At 34.7% G+C, this 22229-nt stretch overlaps 1 protein-coding gene across 1 annotated transcript in view; it reads left to right on the top strand.

The window, feature by feature from the left end:
* Positions 1-17741, top strand: part of LOC114340510 (uncharacterized) — a 55363-nt gene extending 37622 nt beyond the window's left edge. Inside the window, exons 4-7 of the mRNA XM_050657553.1 lie at positions 5182-5513; positions 10878-11181; positions 14926-15208; positions 17516-17741. Coding sequence (XP_050513510.1) covers positions 5182-5513; positions 10878-11181; positions 14926-15208; positions 17516-17709 — 1113 coding nt within the window. The 3' untranslated portion in view covers positions 17710-17741. The remainder of the gene's footprint in view (positions 1-5181; positions 5514-10877; positions 11182-14925; positions 15209-17515) is intronic.
* The last annotated feature ends 4488 nt before the right edge of the window (positions 17742-22229 follow it).

Consider the following 22229-nt stretch of genomic DNA (forward strand, 5'->3'; position numbering starts at 1 on the left):
AATCTGCAGACGACTTAGTAGTGGTCATGGAACAAGGAATTTCCGATGAGGGGAAAAGGTACCACGACCTGATAAGGGAAAAACCCCTAGTATGTGCAGGAGGTACATACAGCCCTAGAGAGGTGAAGTACCTTTAACTTAATACTATTACCACAATTACAAGAAGGGTCAGGAGGAAGAGAACAGGGGAAATCCTCAGACTATTTTCATGGTTCCTGTAGAGAAATGGGTGACAGAGATAAGATATTACTGGCAATTCTTTTGAAATTGAGGGAAGACATGGAGACACTGGAGATCAGAGTAATTATATTATCATAGCCCCCCATTATTAACAGTAATGGGGGGCTATGATAATATAATTACTCTGATCTCCATAGCGCCCCCCTTACTGTTAATAATGGGGGACTATAGAAGTAGGAACATCAGGCAAATCCTGAAAGTAATCTTCATGGGTATGGACATCCACCTCTCACTGAGGAGTACGAACGCGGGGACGCAGAAGTTGATTGTGAAGGGAGGTGGAAAATCTTACGCCGAGTTGCTAATCAAGGGTAGCGCAGACACGAGAAAGGAGGGGATTAGCGTCAAAAGCGCTAAGAAGACTAGGGGCGCGGACCTCAACCTCGAAGCGGCAGAAAAAGAACAAGTCGAGCACCTGAAGAAGACTATCGTGGCCCGCACGGAGAGAAACACAGTAAAAGATGTCCGGAGCTATCAGGACCAGGTGAAAATATTTGATATAGACAGAGATGTCACAAAGGAAGAAATCCTGAAGATGGTTCGGAGGTATACCGGCAGCAGGAAGCCTAACGACGTCAAACTCGTCTCTATGGGAAAATGGAGAAGGCAATACAACCTTTACAGTCGGAATCGCAGCCAAGAAGGCGCTGGAAAGAGGAAATATACCCGTTGACCGGAAGTCGTGCAAGATACGAGAGAGTCTGCATGTGCCTAAGCGGTGCCTCAGATGCCTGCAATTCTGGCATAGTAAAACCGACTGCAAGGGAAAAAACAAATCGGACTCCTGCTACCGATAAGGCAAGGGGGCACTAAAGCTGATTAAAGTAGTGAGGCGACTTTCTGCCTTACGTGTAAAGTCCGGTCACAGAGCCGACAGCTTACAGTCCTCGGAGTATAAAAAACTGATCCAGGAAAAGCGGGGCCTCAAGAGAAACCCTGCCACAAGGGACGAAGAAAAGGTGGATGAATGCACCTAGGACCAGGAATCAGACAAAAACCATCTAATACGAAATTCCTTCAAATAAATGTGGAAAGGGCGAGGACCGCTCACGATGTTGCAGAAACACTTGCACGAAGAAAAAGTTGTGACGTGATCCTCTTTCAGGAGTTCAATGTAAAGTTGGTATCTCGACAAATAATTATTAAACGTAGGAGATCTGATGGGACAGGGAAAAACCTATCAGAATGGATCCACGCCACAGGGATTACTTTGCTAAATGACAGTAAGGCACCTACGTTTGTGAGAGATAATAGTGAATCCCTTCTGAACATCTCTGGTTTCAACGTCACTTCTAAACAGGGTCATAAGCTAGACTGTTTTGGAAGAAGAATCGCTCAGCTTACATAAATATGTGAGTTTTGAAATAACGAGCAAAAGGAAGAAACAGGAAGATATCGATCTAAAGATACTTTTAAATGAGGAGGTTTTTATGGATGCTTTTGGCTTGATTGGTCCGAGATGCGAGGATGTAAGTAAGTTGATGAAGGGTCTAAGTGCGACATCACAGTTGGCTTATGTGAAGTCAAATGGGAGGTATGAAAGGAAACAACCATACTGGTGGAATGAGCGGCATGAATATCTGAGGACAAATTGTATTAGGGTAAGAAGGGTACAACAAAATTCAACTCGTATCAGGTATCAGATTAGCTTTAAAGCTAGCAGATTAGATAAAGAATGCCTGACATGAGTTTAACGAGTTGAATTTTGTTGTACCTACTGGCCTTATTATGTAGCACTCTAGGGCGCAACAATCTTATATGTATAATGTAGAAATAAAAATTGTCTTCGAGGGCGCCGCTCGTTGCATCTAAGCTATTTATTAAAATAGAATCAGCTTCGATTGATACCTACGAAAGGCGCCTGAATCGCAAAAATGGTTTTAGAGGGTGGCACGCATCGCATCTAAGCTATTTGATTATCTGATACCTGATACATGTTGACAAGTTGTATTTTGTTCATTGTCTGGCTTCATTATTTAGGATTCTGGGGCGCAACAATCCAGTATGTATACCGTAGTTATGGAACGCAGAAAATACACCTGTATAATTTAGGCCAATAATTGTGGGATGTAACATGTAAAACTCTTTATATCAGATATCAGATAATCAAATAGCTTAGATGAGAGGCGCAGTGCCCTCGAAGACCATTTTTACAATTTGGGCGCTTTTCGTAGGTATAAATATCCGCTATTTCTATTATATTAGAAAGAGCGGAAATTGATACCTATATGTCTTCGAAGGCGTCGATAAAAATTTTCTTCGAGGGCGCCGCTCGTTGCATCTAAGCTATTTATTAAAATAGAATCAGCGGAGATTGATAACTATCAAAGGCGCCTGAATCGAAAACATTGTCTTCGAGGGCGCCGCTAGTTTCATCCAAGCTATTATGAAAGAAACAGCGGATATTAATACATATGAAAGGCGCCCGAATCGTAAAAATGGTCTTCGAGGGCGCCGTCCGTGGTAGCTAAGCTATTTGATTATCTGATGCCTGATACAAGTTGTCTTTTGTTGTACCGACTGGCTTCATTATGTAGGATTCTGATTACTGAGGCATGTAAAAACATGTTTTATGGGAATGGTATCTGCATCATCTTTGTGTAAAGATTCAAAAAAAAATTGTCCAGTTTAATTTTTTTATGGATAGATAGGTACTAACGAAGGCAAAAGGCGCACCGGCCCGAGGGCCGGTGGGCCGGCGGGCCAGTCCGGGCCTGGTCGCTATAGCGTCTTTATGTTAATTATATTTTGTAATTGGCATGAATGACAAATATATTTATTTTTAGATTCAGAGCATCATTACATATGCTTTCCTGACGAGAACAAAAGAGTTCGAAATGGTACATAGAAAGATGGTAATGATCTCTGAATCGAAATTAAATATAATGCCTTTTATCTACCCACGGTTTTACTCACGTATCGAGTACTACGAAGCAGGTTTGTTGATCTTTACCTCGGTGAATTGATATGTTGTGGAGTGCAACTATGTAGACTCCCCATGTCTCTACATTCATCACTCTTTTCCTTGCAATTTTTAGAAGGATGGGAATAGGTATAAGAGAGAATCTGTTTCCGAACTAAGAAATCCAAAGATTTATTATTTTTAAACATTTATTTGTTTAAAGATACAAGTCTTTTGGATTTCGACATTTTGTTAACAGAGGTCGCTATAGCGTCTTAATGTTAATTATATTTTGTAATTATACTACAATTACAAAATTGTACGAAGTAGGTTTGTTGATCTTTACCTCGGTGAATTGATATGTTGTGGAGTGCAACTATGTAGACTCCCCATGTCTCTACATTCATCACCCTTTTCCTTGCAATTTTTAGAAGGATGGGAATAAGTATAAGAGAGAATCTGTTTCCGAACTAAGAAATCCAAAGATTTATTATTTTTAAACATTTATTTGTTTAAAGATGGAGTCTTTTGGGTTTCGACATTTTGTCATATTTTATTCTTTCGAAACATGTTGTGTCCTGTATATAACAAAACCGTGTTATTATAAAAAGTACTTTTTTATTATACAGGGTGTTTCATTAATAATTGTCCATATCGTAACGGAAGAAACCTTAGCACAAAATACGAAGATTTAACCTAAAACACTTAAATAAAATGTGGATCCTTACTGAGTTACAGGGTGGTTTATCTAAAAATTTAAAAATTACTTTTTCTCAGAATTTTAAAACTATTTGACGTATATTTTTCATACTTGGGAGAAAGTGCGACTACTAGAGACCCTACTAAATTATGATAAACAAACGTTTCTAGCTACTACCAGAGGCGTACGACAGGGGATGGTGAATGGTTGACCCTTCTCAAATTCTACGCCACTGGAGGAATTACTATTTTAGTGCCATTTTTAGATTATCCAATAACTTTCTACGTAAATAATATACTCTTCATTGGTAACGATAAAGTCATTAGTTTTCGAGATATTTGAAGTTAAATATGAAACGGCACAGTTATTTTGATTAATTTATGATATGATTCATATCATTAAAATTTAAAAATTATTTGTACCCAGTACTTTAAAACTATTTGGCGTATCCTTATCATACTTGGCAGAAAGTGTAGGTACTGTACACCCTACTAAATTAAGATAAATAAACGTTTCTAACTACTACCAGAGGCGTACGACAGGGGATAGTGGCTGGTTGACCCTTCCCCAATTCTACGCCACTGACGAAACTGCTATTTTAGTGTAATTTTTTGATTTTGAAATACTTTTTATGTAAATAATATACTCTCTATTCGTAACGATAAAATGATTAGTTTTCGAGATATTTGAAATTAAAAATGAAGCGACACAATACACTGATCAAAATAACCGTGTCGTTTCATTTTTACTTCAAAGATCTCGAAAACTAATGACTTTATCGTTACGAATGAAGAGAACATTATTTTCATAGAAAATATTGGAGAATCCAAAAATTTAAGTAAAATAGCAATTTCACCAGTGCCGTAGAATTTGGAAAGGGTCAACCATTCACTTTCCCCCGTAGTACGCCTCTGGTAATAGCTAGAAACGTTTGTTTGACATAATTTAGTAGTTGGTATAGTACCTATACTTCCTGCCAAGTATGAAAAGGATACGTGGAATAGTTTTAAAATGCTGAGCAAAAATAGTTTTTAAATTTTTAGATAAAACACCCTGTAACTCAGTAAGGATCCACATTTTATTTAAGTGTTTTAGGTTAAATCTTCGTATTTTGTGCTAAGGTTTCTCAAGTTACTATATGGACAATTATTAATGAAACACCCTGTAGTGTAATTTTTGGAATTTTAAGTATTTTATATCCTCAAATTATTTTATATTCTCTCCTATAAAAAATAACAACGTTTTATTATAAAAAAGTTCTTTTTTATAAAAGTGTTATTATTTACCTCACCCTCTATTTTTTTACTTTTCTTAATTGATATTATTTTTGAAATTTTAGGTTTTAGAGCTGTTGGCGCGAAATAAGACTGTCAATAACGTACTAGCAGCCAACTATCCGAACTTTCTCGCTTCTTCTAGGAGTTTCAGCGATTCTGGAAAAGTCCACGAAGGAGTTCCAATCAATTCCAAACATGCAGCTACTCAATCCCAACTGCCACCTGTTACTAATAATGTTAATTGCCTTAATTCGAATATTTGGGCTCCTAAGAAAGAGACCGAATCTCTACCTCCCAATCATGCTCACAAGAAAGTACCTACAGCTTACTTAAGAGATCTCAGAATTCACAGGCTCTCTGTTACTTATAGGGGAGCTATGCTTAATATAAACAGGTAACAATATCAGTTTATTCTGGTAATTAAATAGATAATTAAAATATATGTGGAATGCAATCTTAGATTCCACCTAATCTTGGTTCTAACAGTGGAAGTTTTATATTTTCGGATATAAGACTTCCCCATTGTTTTAATAGATGTCGCTAAAGCGCCTAAAAGCAAATTATTGCTTATAATTTTACTAGTGAGACAGTTTGTTTTCTTTTTGATTCAGTGCAGACCACAGGCTTCTCTGAAGATCCCAAAAGGGTGAAACGTACATAAGAGGAAATATTGGTCGCTTCTGAAACATAATGAAATATTAATTGTCTTTCATTTTAAAAATAATAAATTTTTTATTTACATTTCACCTTACAGGGACCCTTCCTCTTACCGCACGTTTGCATTGATTACTGATGTAGAATAGCTTTTGTTGTTACTCTTGTTGTGTGTGTGTGTGAAAAAATGGCTTGGATGCGAGTCCGTTAGCCACAGATTTTTATATTATTTTTACCTCAATTTATTAGTTTTGTTGTATTTATACGTATTTCACTTAAATCATTATATTTGTTTCTTTCAAGTAGTTTATGAGTAATTTAAATATTTCCATTTTATGACAACTTAGTAGATATTCTATACTAATTGGAAAATGAACTTGTGTTTGTCGTAAATTGTAATATAATTGATTTATATATCTCTCGTTAATTTTGCATTCAAAGAAAATATGGTTCAAATCTCTAATCGAAACATTATCACAAAAACAGACTGATGAATTAATTATTCCTAATTTGTGCAGATGTGCCTCATATTTCCCGTGTCGAGTTTTTAATCTGACGATAGTAGAAATATCTTGCTTTGGCAGGTTATATTTAAATATGTATTCAGGTGGAGGAGGAAGTTCTTTATGTAAAAAAAATATAAATTTTTTAACATGCTTGTAATATTTTTCTATTCTTTTTTCCATATTTTATTTATTCTAACTTTGACGTCATTTATTGCATCTGTCGATAAGATGTGAGTTAGTATCTCACCTTTTTTTATTGCATCTTTGGCCAACTCATCCACTTTCTCATTACCCAGTATACCGGCATGCCCTTTAGCCCATATAAATACTACTTCCACTTTAGACAAATTATTTTTTATATTACATAAAATTTTTGATTTGTATGAACTAAAATCAGTGTTTTCAATTGCATATATTGCAGATCTGGAGTCTGTTATTATCACAGCTTTTTCAATATTATTCTCTTTGATCCATTCTAGAGCTTTTTCGATGGCTATAATCTCAGCTGTAAAAATACTACTAATAGTACTAGATAATTTGTAATTATTATGTTGATGGGTATGTTGCATATACATAGCACATCCTACTCCTATTTGATTTTTAGAACCGTCTGTGTAAATTACTGTGTAATCCACAAAGTCGCTCTTGTTATTGTTAGAATTATTGATACTAAAAGAACTTTATAAAAACACAGTAAAATCTAAAATTAACGTAAGTATACAGTGCAAAATATTTAAACTTCAGCAAAAAATGCAAGCATGTCCCCGGTCTTTTTTTATTTATTTCAAATATACAAAACCTAAAAATGTAACAACTTTTTTAAGACGAGAGTCTTTTTGTTATTTTACTTTTAATTTGTTGGAATGTTAATTGCATAACAAAACAATTAACAAGCAATCACGTAAAATGCTTATATACTTAACTCATTTTCTCCGTCAATTAAATAATAAATTTATTTTCACCATTAATGTGGAGAGGCCCAATTCTTCCTATGGTATTCTTCACCTTTGATCACTTTGGCTTTTCTGCCAGTTTTCTTTGGTAATATTAGGTACCTACATCTTTTTGAATTTCTTCTATTACCTTCCTATGAAATTTAGGAATTGTATTTTCACGCCTTATACTTGGTTTTAATTGTTTCCAAATTAACTATATAGGATCGAGCACACAAAAATAGGGACAAAATCTTAATATAGTGTGTCCATGCTTTTCTTCTTCAATTACATTGTGTATAAAACTTTAATAAATTGTTTTATTGTATAAAAATCTTCGAAATATATTTTCCATTAAAAAGCTTTGCAGTGCAGCTTTCTTAAAGATGTATTTGGTATCTTAGTGAGCTATCAGGAATGATAGCAAACATTTTCAAGCACCATTACACTATTTAGCTCCAAGTTTGGGATCAGTGAGTTTTCAAACCCATCTTTAAAAATATCAGCTTCCAGATTCCTGTAGTAGTCAACGTTACATTCCTCTATTTTCTTCCCACATAATATTAAAGTATTCGGAACCCATCCTCACTTTCTCAGCAATGTTCAATAATTAGCCGCGATCCTTCATTTGCAGACATTTTTGGTATGCACATGCTTGAACCATCTATCCATCATTTCTTAACTGTATCGTGGGTATATTATTTCTATTGTAGGTATTCTATTGCTTCTGTAGCAATCGTATATTGTGGTTTTCAATACCAGCTGAAGCTTAAGTGAAGCATCTATAGGCCTTGAAAGTTTGTAGACAGATCACTTGGCAATGATAGGGTTCATTTTTAACTATTTTATTTACAGTTGTAAGTGGAATTTCTGTTTTGTTCTATGTCTTTGCGGGTACTTTTCTTCAGGAACTATATTCACACCGGTACTGGAACTTTCTACAAAATCACTGTTGTTATTGTACGCAATATTTTCAATCACATTGTCCCACGGACGCCACTTCACTTTTTAAAATAATTAAAATACAGCAAACAACACTCTATATTCTACCAACGAACTGTTACGTCACTATTCAAAATATTAAATTACAGCAAACAACACTGTTCACTCTACTAACGAACTGCTTCCCAACTAAAACGCTTATCTTAATAACGGTATCCGGTCGGTTGTCCAGGGATCAAACGTCGCTGCATTTAAAGCTCTCTACGACTCTACAGTATATGTTACCTCGACTATAACTATGACTATGTCAAGCATTTTGACTATTGGAGCTTTCATAGCGCATCAGCGTGGTATGGGGATGAGGGATGAAGCTAGGACAAATAATCCCGGACAAAAAATACCCACAAATTATCCCTGGACAAAAAATCCCCGGACAAAACATCCCCGGACAAATATTCCCCGGACAAAAATCCCCACAAATAATCCCCACAAATTTTTTTGTACAAAATATCCCCACAAAAAATCCCGGACAAAAAATCCCTAAGAAATATTTGCTGCCGAATAGTTCTCTAAAAGTTTTCCCGAAATTTTACCAAATTTCGAATTCCAATGCCATGCTGAAAACATCAAATTTTACATGACAAAAGAATGAGAGTTTTTTCAAAAATCGTGGAAGATATGGGGAATGAGCTAAGGACCCGTTCCCATGACAGGTGCTTAACGCGCGTTTTGATAACGCGCTATTACAACTACTACATACATTTTACTGGAGACCGTTCACATGGCAACGCGCGTTTTAATGTCCTAAAACGCGCGTTAGCATGTGAACAGTCTTTAGTATAAAAGGTATGTAGTTGTAATCGCGCGTTATCAAAACGCGCGTTAAGCGCCTGTCATGAGAACGGGGCCTTAGCTCATTCCCCATATCTTCCACGATTTTTGAACAAACTCACACTATTTTCTCATGTAAAATTTGAAGTTTTCAGCATGGAATTGGAATTCGAAATTTGGTAAAATTTCGGGAAAACTTTTAGAGCACTATTCGGCAGCAAATATTTCTTGGGGATTTTTTGTCCGGGATTTTTTGTGGGCATATTTTGTCCAAAAAAATTTGTGGGGATTACTAGTCCGGGATTTTTGTGGGAATTTTTTGTCCGGGGATTATTTGTCCGGGGATTTTTTGTCCAGGGATAATTTGTGGGGATTTTTGTCCGAGATTATTTGTCCGGGGATTATTTGTCCGGATCCCGAATTATATATAGGGTGAGGCAGATAACTGGCCTATTAGAAATATCTCGAGAACTAAAGGCAACAGAATCATGAAAATTCGTATGAAGGGGTTTTGAAGGATGATCTATTAAATGAAAATATTTTTATCTCTTTGCAACTTCCGGTTATACAGGAAGTTGCTTATAACTTCGTTTTTTTAAATGGGACACCCTGTATATTTTTACATTTTTGGATTCTCCTCAATATCTTCTTTGTTAAAATATGAGGTTTTGTAATATTATACAGGGCATTTCAAAAGATATTTACGTTTTTTTATTAATTTCGTAGCAACATTCACACCCTGTAGAATTGTAAAAGTTTGACATTATAAACTCTGCTTACGTTCAAGTGATTCTTAATATAGTCTACTATTGTTAAAAATCATTAGTATAGCTAATTTTGAAATTTTAGTATACACGGTTGGTCGAAACTCGGAATGAATATTTTCTGAGTTTTCTTAAATGGAACACCCTGTATTTTAGTATTGTAATGAAATGATATTTCATGGTACTTTTTTATTTTATAAGTATTCCCTATACCTAATTGCTTTAATTTGTGAGTTATTGGTGATTCAAGCTAAACATTAATTGCAACAAAAAATACGTAAAATTTTATTAGGTTGGCCGTGAAAACATTCAATCACAAATAATTTTTCAAAAATAAATACATCTTAATCCAGACTACTCCTCAAAATTACCAGTAATGGTTTAGCTATCAAAATACCTACGTAGTTAAGATTGTTGGTGCGATTACCAATTAAGCACAAATTAAAGCAGTTAGGTATAGGGAATGCTTAAGAAATAAAAAAGTACCATAAAATATCATTTCATTACAATGCTAAAATACAGGGTGTTCCATTTAAGAAAACTCAGAAAATTCTCATTCCGAGTTTCGACCAACCATGTATACTAAAATTAAAAATTTAGCTATACTAATGATTCTTAACAATAGTAGACTATATTAAAAATCATTTGAACGTAAGTAGAGTTTTAGATGTCAAACTACTACAATTCTAGAGGTTGTGAATGTTGCTACGAAATTAATAAAAACACGTAATTATCTTTTAAAATACCCTGTATAACATTACAAAACCTCATATTTTAAGAAAGAAGACATCGAAGAGAATCCAATAATGTAAAAATATACAGGGTGTCCCATTTAAAAAAACGAAGTTATAAGCAACTTCCGGTATAACCGGAAGTAGCAAATAGATGAAAATATTTTCATTAAATATATGACTCTTCAAAACCCCTTAATTAAAATTTTCATGATTCTGTTGTCTTTAGTTCTCGAGATATTTCTAATAGGCCTTTTATTGGCCTCACCCTGTATACCAATGTCATTTAAGGAAAGTTTCATTGGGTTTGGTTTATTTCTATTGCTTGCTTGCTATAATATTGAACGCGTTCGGAGATTGAATACTGAAAGTATCTTAACTTATTTAAAATATTTTAGGTATCGTCTTAGAGCAAGCTCTTGTCCAGACATCTACAGAAATTCCATGACAACCATCGCCAAGGAAAAGGGCGTTTGGTACGCCGGATTCTGGGACTTTTGGGATCTCATTGTTGATATGTTTGATTTTTCGTATTTCGCCGATCCCAAGTTTTGTATTTTTGCCATATCAAATTTTCTGCTTTATACATGGTACGATGTTCCGTATGTGTATCTTACGGATAATGCGAGAAAAAATGGCTATTCCGAAAATGATGCATCCATGCTTATATCCATTATCGGAATTATTAATATGATAGGGGAGGTAAGTTTAATTTTTTTTATTTTACGCTAAGGCGTTAATATTAATTAACTCTTCTGTTGAAGATTTTAAGTAATTTTTTTTAATAATGCTTTGCAAATAATAACTGCTGCTAATCTTCCTTAATAATAATGTTTTACTAAATACAGGATGCTTCAGGTATACATTTTACTTAAATATGGATCCGGTCGTTTTAACTCGACTATTTCTGATTATTGTTTTCAATACCAAATTAAAAAGCACCATGGATAACGGATCTCCTTGTCTGAGACCTCTGTTCACTTTAAATTCGTCCGATGAAAATTCTCTCCCTACTAAATAATTTCGTGTGCTACCTATTCAGAGTCATTTTTACTAACCTAACCAATTTCGCGAGTATGTCCAATGTGCTCAGTGCTTCATACATTTATTCTCTCTCATCCTATCATACGTTTATTTAAAATCTATGAACAACGCATGAAGGGTTACCTTATGCTCGTAGCAGGTAGCATGGATTTCGTTTAGTGTAAAAATCTGATCTGTCACTTAGGTATCTACTAACTCTTAAACCGTCCTGATTACTCACCTAATTTATCTTCAGCAAAGCTGTTTAGTCTCTCCCTCAGAATTTTGGCTAATACCTTGTAACAAGTATCCAACAGAACAGCAACTCTGTAATTTTCACATGACAATCTATCCCCCCTTTTTGTATAAGTACGGGGCATAATAAAGCTTTGGTCCAATCGTTGGGCATATTTTCCTTTTCCCATATCCTTTTGATAAGGCTGTACATCCTTTTTTGTAGTTCTTCCCCTCCATTATTTATCATTTCCGCAGCTATTTCGTTTTCTCCTGGTCTTTTGTTATTTTTGAGTCCATTGATTGTACTTTTAATGTTTCCTTCACTAGGCAGTTCTATGTTCTATTATTATGCCATCACCCTCTGTATTCTATGAGACAATTTTTTTTTCTCATCTGTATTTTGCCCATTCAGTAGTTTACTAAAATGTCTCTCCCATATACTCATCACCATCACTGATTCTATTTCACTCATTAGTGTTTCATCTTTTTTTTCATGTATGAATTGTAATTCTGGTATCCTTTCAATTTCTTACCTTCTTGATAAAACGACCATATTTCTTTTTTCTGAAATCTTTCCTCTATTTCTTGTATTAGCTCTTTTCTTTGGTCTACTACTAATTTATTTACTTACTAATTTATTTGTAACGTTGAACGAGACAAACATATGAAGAATATAAAAGAGTACGAAATGAATTAAACTCAATAGTAAGAAGGAAGAAAACAGAACATTGGGAAGCATTTTCAAAAGAGATGGAGCACGACTTTTATGGGATGCAAAAGGAAATGTGAAAAATGATAAGAGGTCAAAGAGCAGAGATGAAGGAATTGATAGAAGTAAAACATATTGATACAAATACATGGACAACTTACCTAAAAATCCTTTATCAAACAGCTAATCACAAAGAACTGGAAACACCACGATTAGAATCGGATGAGAAAACAGAAATTAAAGAGGGGGATATAAAGAGCGCCTTAAAAAAGATGAAAAATCGAAAAGCTCCTGGGAAAGATGGAATAGCTAATGAACTTTTAAAATACGGAGGAGATAGACTTCACAAAGAACTGAATATCCTTATAAGTAAGATAATAAATACAGGAAGAATTCCAGAAGAATGGAGAACCACTCAAATGATAGCGTTATTTAAGAAAGGTGATAGGGCAGACCCCAGTGACTATAGAGGGATAAATTTACTGAGCACTATACTGAAACTCACAACAAAAATACTTATGAAGAAAATAATGGCGTGCATAAATATATCGGATGAACAACAAGGATTTAGAAGTGGAAGATCATGTAACGATGCAGTTTTTGTGATAAGGCAAATAGCGGAGAAATCATTAGAATATAACAAACCAGCCTTTTTCTGTTTCATAGACCTAGAGAAAGCGTTTGATAGAATCCAATTAAAAGATGTGATACCCCTTCTATATGAGAAAAATTTACCACTGGATATCATAAAACTGATAGAAAACATATATGTAAGAAATAAAATAGAAATGAAAGTCAATGGAATAATAACAGAACCCATAGAAACAAACACAGGAATCAGGCAAGGAAATTCACTAAGCCCTCTACTGTTTAACATAATAGTTTAATGCAATAATAAAACAAGTGAAGAAAAAAAGAGGGTACAAAATGGGCAATAGAGAGATAAAAATACTCTGTTACGCTGATGACACCGTGTTAGTAGCAGAGTGCGAAGACGACCTACAAAGATTATTGCACGAGTTCAATATGAAAATATCAGCCCAAAAAACAAAAAGCTTAGTAATTGCCAAAGAACCAATAAGATGCAAATTGGAGTTAGACAATCAAATTATACAACAAGTAATGACTTTCAAATATCTGGGAATTAATCTATCAGCCGACAACATTATCGAAGAAGAGGTAAAAGACCAAATAATTAAAGCCAATAGAACGGCCGGATGCCTAAACGACACAATTTGGAAAAACAAACACCTAAGATTGGAAACAAAGGCCCGAATATATAAGTCAGTTATTAGGCCAGTTATGACTTACACGGCCGAAACAAGACCAGATACAAGCAAAACACGAAGACATCTGGAAACCAACGAAATGAAGATCTTAAGAAGGATTGCTGGAAAAGGACTACAGGATAGGGTAAGAAGTGAGGAAATCAGACGCATATGTGGAGTAGACAATATAAATACCTGGGTAAAGAACAGAAAAGAAGAGTGGAATGAGCACATAAGCAGGATGTCTGAATCAAGGATAGTAAGAATAGCCAGGGACAAGTCACCGTTAGGCAGGAGAAGTATAGGACGCCCAAGGAAAAGATGGAATGACAACTTAGGGGCAGAATGAAAGGCACCGTTGAAGAAAAACAGGCAGTACTGCCTATATAAAAGAAGAAGAAGAAGAAGACTAATTTATCTTCTTCCTGTTTGTAAGCAACTCTGCTTGTTCATTGGCGGATTGATACCTCTATGGAAGATTGTCACTCCATCTTTTGCGCGGTCGTTCGATACTTCTTCTACCGATTGGTAATTTATCTCTTGTTATTTTGACTCTGCCATTCTGTATGTGTGGTTATTACATACGTTACATTTTCTTTTAATGTCTTCACTTTTTTTTATCTCTCGGCGCATTTCCTACAATTTTTCCCAGTATTCTCAACTCTGCCGTTTCCAGTTACATGCCTATACATAAATTAATACAAAAGCCCGGTTACTCCCTGTGGGAGGTAACACACCACTCCCAGAAGAGAGAAGAATGTATAGCAAACACGTCGAATGCCAGAACGTCACCACATTGTTATGAAGAATACAGGATAGAGGAGGAGAAAGAGGAAGATTCTTGATGACTCCGGGATAAGATTTCCATCGCTATCTTATATGCTGTTGGGTGACTTATTTAATTTGTTCTTGTATGTCATTGATTTTATTTTTTGTGCATAGCGTACTTGTCATACTTACTTTAGTATTGTTCTATTTCCCTGCATTCGCTGGAAAAATATTTTTCTTTGTATGTAGAAGGCTCCACCAAGGTTTACTTTGTGGATGTCTCTTGTTCTCCACATAAGCTAAGAACTAAACTTCTAAGTGGTTGATTATAAAGACTTTTAGTTAAGCATTTACAAATCGAGTATAGCATATGTAAAGAAAAATTTGCATAAAAAACATGCCTCAATAAAAAGGTTATAATAATCTTGTTTTTTTTTTTAGATTATATTGGGATGGGCAGGAGACAGGCGATGGGCCAACGCAAACTTAATCTACGCATTGTGTATGGTTCTTTGTGGCGGCGTTATTGCGCTGGTTCCAGTTATTACAAATTATCCGATTCTTTTAGCAGTTTCTGGAGCGTTTGGCTTTTTTATAGCAGCCAATTATTCGTTAACCTGCATCATATTGGTGGAATTAATTACATTAGATCGATTTACGAACGCGTATGGACTGCTGTTGTTGGTCCAAGGTGTGGCGAATTTACTCGGACCGCCGCTGGCAGGTAAGAATGCATTTATATTACTACTATCTTTCTAACAGACTTTCTAGCAGATTTAGAGGCTCTAAGAAGACTTATTCAGTAGTAATCGAGCCATTGCCATTGGTTTAAAGGGTATGGAAAGATATGCATGATATGCGTACGGTATATCATTGAATACGACAGTGTGATCTTTTTTCTTATCGCCACATTGGGTGCTACCTTTCACATCTGAACATCGGTGGAACTGTTTGCTCTGGTGTAGAGAAATAATTCTATAAAACCAGAAATGGAATCTAGTGGTTCCATACCGTGGTAGTTATGATATGATTATTGCTTATAAACATCGCTCATAAACATCATATAGATGAGAAAAACAGAATCCTTCGGCCATATAACTAGAGGACCTAAATACCATCTACTTCGCCTTATAATCCAAGGCGAAAAGTGCCGCGCAGCAGCCGATAGAGAAAGATTTCAGGAACTTATAAACATGATGACGGTCAACGTCTGAATACGGACAAGGCGCCTAAAAAAGAAGAAGCTATTGCTTATAATAGCAGATCACCACTAATTTTTATTAGACGCAATATGACAGCCTGACGCTGTATTCCATACCTAAAACCTTCTAAAACCAGATTTTTCAGCAAGTCAATACCAGACAGTATATTGCCAGAGAATCGTTGGCCTTCATAGATCAACATCACATGAACAATTTACCTTGGCCTCGATCACAATTACCTGATCTGTCTTAAATTGAACAAGTATGGGACATGATAGGTCGCAGGCTCTTGAATTTGCAACACCCTCTACAGTCTTTAGCAGCCTTTGCTCTTACTTACGAAGTTACAGTAGCCTGGAATCAGATACTCAACAGGCCATCGATCAGCTCATCAGAACGATGTCCAGGCATGTCAATGAGTGTATGTAAAAAATCGTGGATCCTCAACACATTATTGAAACAGCTTTTGCAGTAAGTTGACGAATCAAGCTGAAAACTTAATTATTTTACAAGTAGCGGACACTTAACATGTAGACAAAAAATTACTAAAATCAGATCGATATATTATTATGTAAAAGCTTGGTGTGAACAGCAGCGCCCCAAAATAAGGATATAGTGGAGGGAATCAAGGAAAAGCGCTAGAAAGAAAATAAAAAGAAAACAATATAACGGTTAAAGAGGACGCCAGTGCGTAAATGATATGCTGGAAATGTAGCTGGAAAAGTCACAGATTAAGGATGTACCAGAAAGAACTTTCAACACGAATAATCTCAGATTTAAATAACTATTTACCATTTTTGGTGGATTCTGCATCTGAGACTCTTCAATTTGTTAAGAGATGTCGCTGTATCGCGTCCTAATGGGGATTTTGAATTATCTTTCATATTCCCTTGAAATTGATGGTCCGGCTGTTTTTCGATTCAGAGGAGTGCACGCTAACAAACGCTGCTGATGACGCCTGCAATGGTAGAAACAGCCTGTCCAGCGGGTGTGCATCCCTCTGAAAACAAGCAAAACCATCATTTATTATTTTTCTATCTTTACTCGGATTTGAGTACTGAAAGTTCCTCTTCTGTCCCTTTTTCCTAGACGAATGAAAACGGAATGTGATCGTTTCCTTTTCGTTTTCTATATTCGTCGTCTGCGGTCTTATTAATTGAAAAAGTCGCAGATTAAGTATGTACCAGAAAGAACTTTCAACACGAATAGTCTCAGATTTAAATAACTATTTACCATTTTTGGTGGATTCTGCATCTGAGACTCTTCAATTTTTTAATTTTCAACTTTATCGCAGAGAAAATGTTGAAAAATAGTTATTTGTTATTGTAAGTAAACAATGTTTTAAAATTATTTTTAATTATAAACATATTTTCTGTATATTAATTTTCGATATTGTCAAAAATATTATTGAGCAAGGGGCACATTTTTTACACACTTCCTATTCAACTAATAAAATTTGATATCTGATGGGATATTGTAAAGATCTTTTTCATTAGACTTCTACAAACATATCAAAATCAAAAGTAGCCAAATTAATCCAGTCCTTCTCGAGTCAGTATAAAATAAAAGAATTTAAAAAAATAAGAGAAAAAAAAATGGAGGGCATCAGATAAAATCGCAGGGTGCCAGAAAAAATTGATGGAATCGGAAAAAGTTGGAGGGTGTCAGAAACAATTGGAAGGAGATACGATAAAATAGGAGGGTGTCACAAAAAATTGAATACAGTGACTGTAGAAAATGTAATAAGTGCCCGTCGCATGTCGACAGGCAAAATCACTAGTTTCATAATAAGTATGTTATAATTAACATATGTATGTTTGTTTTTTCAGGTTGGATATACGATGTGACCGGCACATACAGTTTATCCTTCTACCTGGCAGGCATTTTCATAGCAATATCTGGTCTCATGTTGGTTATAATACCCATAGTTAATAGATGTAAAAAATGTATGCGCAAAGACGAAGAATCCTTAAAACCCTCAGTAGATTGTGATGTTCCCTGTGAACCAAAAAATAGGAATTAATTATTGTATAAAGTTAAACCGTAGGAATATTAATAACATTTTAAATAACGTCCACAAGTGAACTTAAAATTAATAACATCCACCAGGAAAAATAATTTCCTGTAGTCGGCTGTATATCATTATTCACAAAAAATTAAATAAAATCTTTTATAAAAGGTAAATTCACAGACCGCTACATCACAGAACGTTTTAGAACTAAAGAGTTCATCATCAGTGCTGCTAACAGGTTTTACATGCTTGAGCCATCAAGGGTGGGAAGTCCTGAGTTGCTTCATGTAAAATCAAGGAATGTTTTTAAATATCAAACATTATTTTATATAAATATGTACATTTTATAGCTTATGATATACTGGAAAGGACAAGAGAACAGGTAAACAACAATCTTAGAAACCTCGCTGCAAAAAATAGGAACACAGGCAATGTAGAGGACAAATGGATGGAGATAGAAAAGGCCCTTATGACAGCTGGTGAAGGCTCCTTAGCTCCAAGCAAAATTAAGAAAAAGAAATGGATGACAAACGAAATTTTGTACCTCATGGAGGAAAGGCGAAGAGATAAAACCAACAAGACAAAATACAAAGAAGTGAACCGTGAGATTAAGAGAAAAATTAGAGAAGCCAAAGAGAAGTGGGTTCTGGAAATCTGCAAGGAAATAGAAGAATATGAAAGAAAGTACGATAGCTTTAACATGCATAAAAATATCAAGGAAATAACAGGTAAAAAACTGAAACAAGCATCCATCGTAAAGGACAAAAAAGGTAAAATAATTACAGATTTAAATGAAAAACTGGCAAGATGGACAGAACACATTGAAGAACATTTTGCAGACGAAAGACCAGAAATAGCAGTGGCAGAAACTACAGACGACACAACAGGGCCTGAAATCCTAAAAAGCGAGATATAATATGCTATAAGGAACACAAAAGGGGGTAAAGCTGCAAATTCCTGTAGAATTGTTGAAACTTATAGACGACGACGACACACTTGAAATAATGGTGAACCTGTTTAACACAATTTATAGAACAGGCATCATATGAAAAAAATGGCTCTCCTCTACTTTTGTCACAATTCCGAAGACGAATAACGCCAGAGAGTGTTCAGACCACAGAACTATAGCATTGATGAGCCACACACTAAAAGTATTTTTAAAAATAATTCACAAAAGAATATTTAATAAATTAGAAGAGGACATAAGCGCCACACAGTTTGGATTCAGAAGTGGACTGGGAACACGGGAAGCTTTGTTTGGTCTGAGTGTGTTAATGAAAAGATGTTTGGATGTAAACCAAGACCTCTACGTAGGTTTCATAGATTTTGAGAAGGCCTTCGATAAAGTCAGAGACCAAAAGCTGTATGAAATCCTAAGAAGCAAAAACATCGACAGTCGCGATATTAACATCATATCCAGGTTGTACTGGGGACAAACAGCAAAAATCAAGGTTGATAATGAGTTAACCGAAGAAATTGAGATTCGTCCATTGTTTCATTTCTTACATGTTCTAATCTCGAAACCTGACAACTTCTCCTCAAAAAGTCAATTTCTGTACTAAGTAGCTTCTTTTTATTTCTTGCACTTATGTCCCAAACTTCTGCAGCGTAGATTGTAGCGCTCTTCATTATACTTTCATATATTCTTCTCTTTGTTTCCTTCCTGATATCTTTGTCCCATAAAATTGAATTGAGGGATCTAGTGATGCTTTTACCTTTATTGATTCTGTGTTGTATTTCATCTTCACTATTTCCTCGTTTGTTAAATATAGCTCCCAAATATTTGCATTGTATCACACCAACAATATGTATATGTCCTTGTTCCAATGGTAGGTTTTCAATGTCTTCGTTTCCCACTATGAAGTATTCTAACTTGTCCATATTTATTACTAATCCTGCCACTTGGTAATGTTTATTTAGCTTCCGTATCATATAGCTTAAGTCATCTTGATCTTGGGCTATAACATCTTGGTCGTCCGCAAAGTATAATGTAAACAGGGAGTTGTCTCCCACTTTCAGTCCCATCGGTTTTACTGCTTTTGTCCACCTCTGTAAGGATTGATCAAGGTATATTTTAAAGAGAGTGGGAGATAGACAACATCCTTGTCGGAGGCCTTTTGAAGTATTAAATGCCTCAGTGAAATCATTGATGATGATGATGAGGGAAATTTTCTACAACTTTATAACATATTAGACAGTTTTACATTATGTTATTTTCATGCTAGGCAAGAGCCATGCAAGACAGTACATGCAACTGCGCATGCCCACACGCTATTTCCATGCAATTCCTGTGCTAGACGAAAAACTAAATCATGTTCTATTTTTCATGCTATTTTGATGCAAGTTGTCAAATTTCATGTTGCCAATATAACAAAATTTACAGTTCAGAATAAAACTTAATTATTGTGTAAATTTAAATGTTATTTATTGGACCTAGACGTAATAATAATTTGTGATTTATACTTGAATATTATACACTAAGCATCAAAATTAACGCACCACCTTAAAAATGGGACATTTTTGATGTCTCGTATTTTCTAAACCTGCTGTCCGATTTTAATGATTTTTTTAATATGTTATAGCTTTATATTCTTCAAGAATATTTGTGCAGTAATATTGTTGCTAAACAGATAAGTGTCATTGTATACCGGGTGTAATAATGATAGTGTGTTTTTTCCTCAAAGTTTGGAACACCCTGTGGAATATTCTAGCGTATATAAAATATTGAAATTAAAGCTCAACTGTAGCCTTAGGATTTCTTAACATTTTGCTTTTTGACTCATTGGCCTATGTTGGATAATAAAAAAGTTAGGTACTTTAACAACTAGCAATGTTCTTCATCAATACAGGGTGTTTCTAAATATTGTTCATAAATCTGACGATTTATTTATTGCTCTAAAACCGGTTGAAATATGCATACAACTATTTTTTGGCATACAACTAAGAATTTTATATATTCCATATCTCGGAAACGAAGCATTTGCGGACATATTATGTTTATAAAGCAAACGGCCATCATTATTTAATTCAGAATTACCCCTTAAAGTTTGTCGCACCAATTTAGAAACACCCTGTATTGATGAAGAACGTTGCTAATTGTTAAAGTACCTAAGTCTTTTATTATCCAACATAACCGAATAAATCAAAAAGCAAAATGTTAAGAAAGCCTATGGCTACAGTCTAGTTTTAATTTCAATATTTTATATACGCTAAAATATTCCACAGGGTGTTCCAAACTTTGAGGAAAAAACACACTATTATTGTTACACCCGGTATACAATGACACTTACCTGTTTAGCAACAATATTATTACAATGATATTCTTGAATAATAAAGCTATAGCATTTTAAAAAAATCACTCAAACCGGACAACAGGTTTAGGAAATACAAGACATCAAAAATGTCCCATCTTTAAGGTGGTGCGTTAATTTTGATGCTTAGTGTATTTAATGTTGGACTGAAATTTCCAAGTGAGATATCTAAAGTTAATGTTTTGGTACCTATATTTCTTTTGTTGGCAACAATGAAAGTGGTATCAAAAATTGCACAGAAATAGCTCTGATGTAATAAGGTCATGCTAGGCAAGAGATATGACATGCCAGACGGACTCGCATAGCATGACACTTGCATGCCTTGATGTAAAGCTGCTTTTAAAGGGTTTTCGACCATATATTTTGGTGGCTCAAGCATCACCTGTTATCAGCACTGATGATGAAATGTTTATTTCGAAAACGTTCTGTGATGTAGTAGTAATGGTTTTTTGAAGTTATACTTCTTTGCGATCGAGAGTGAAATTTTACAATTCCCTGGCGCATGCGCAGACAGACAGTATTATAGTTCGTTGCAAATATTTCAAATTATATATGTATCAGCGCAAATAAGTCATTAAAAAAATATATTAGTGTTTTTAGTAAATGTATTATTTATTATAATTTTTGTGTCTTTGGATTTGTCTTCCTCGGGAATAAAATATTTTATAATAATAGTAAGTATATTTACTTTAAATCTTAAAATATTTTTATACTCCACTGGGTCTATTAAATTTGTCAGTATGTATGAGAAATCTTGTAACCTGTCAAAGCAAAGGGAGTATAGCTCAGTGGTAGAGCGTTCGTCCGGAGATCGAGAGGTCCCCGGTTCAAACCCGTGTGTTAACTTTTTTTTTTATTTTTGGTAGATATTGTTTTAATAAAAATTTTTGGAAAGTAGTAAGTAAAAATTAGTTTAATCTTTAAATAAAATACAAATAACCTGTTGAAAGTATATTTATTTCGTTGAAATCATATAATAGAAGTATAACTTCTTACGTGCGTACAAAGTACACACACATTCTTTTTTTTTTAATTAAATATATTTTTTATAAAGGATTTTAACTAATTTTTTTTTAAATTAATACATTTTATAAATAATTGCTTTATTTATTTTTACGTACCTATTTAGATATATTCAAATGTCTCCTCGACGAAGACCTTATGTGCCATGTCCGATAAGGACCATGCTTTTAGAAGAAGTTAGTAGCTATTTAATAACGT

Source organism: Diabrotica virgifera, chromosome 8 (genome assembly GCF_917563875.1).
Source record: "Diabrotica virgifera virgifera chromosome 8, PGI_DIABVI_V3a".
Lineage (NCBI taxonomy): Eukaryota > Metazoa > Arthropoda > Insecta > Coleoptera > Chrysomelidae > Diabrotica > Diabrotica virgifera.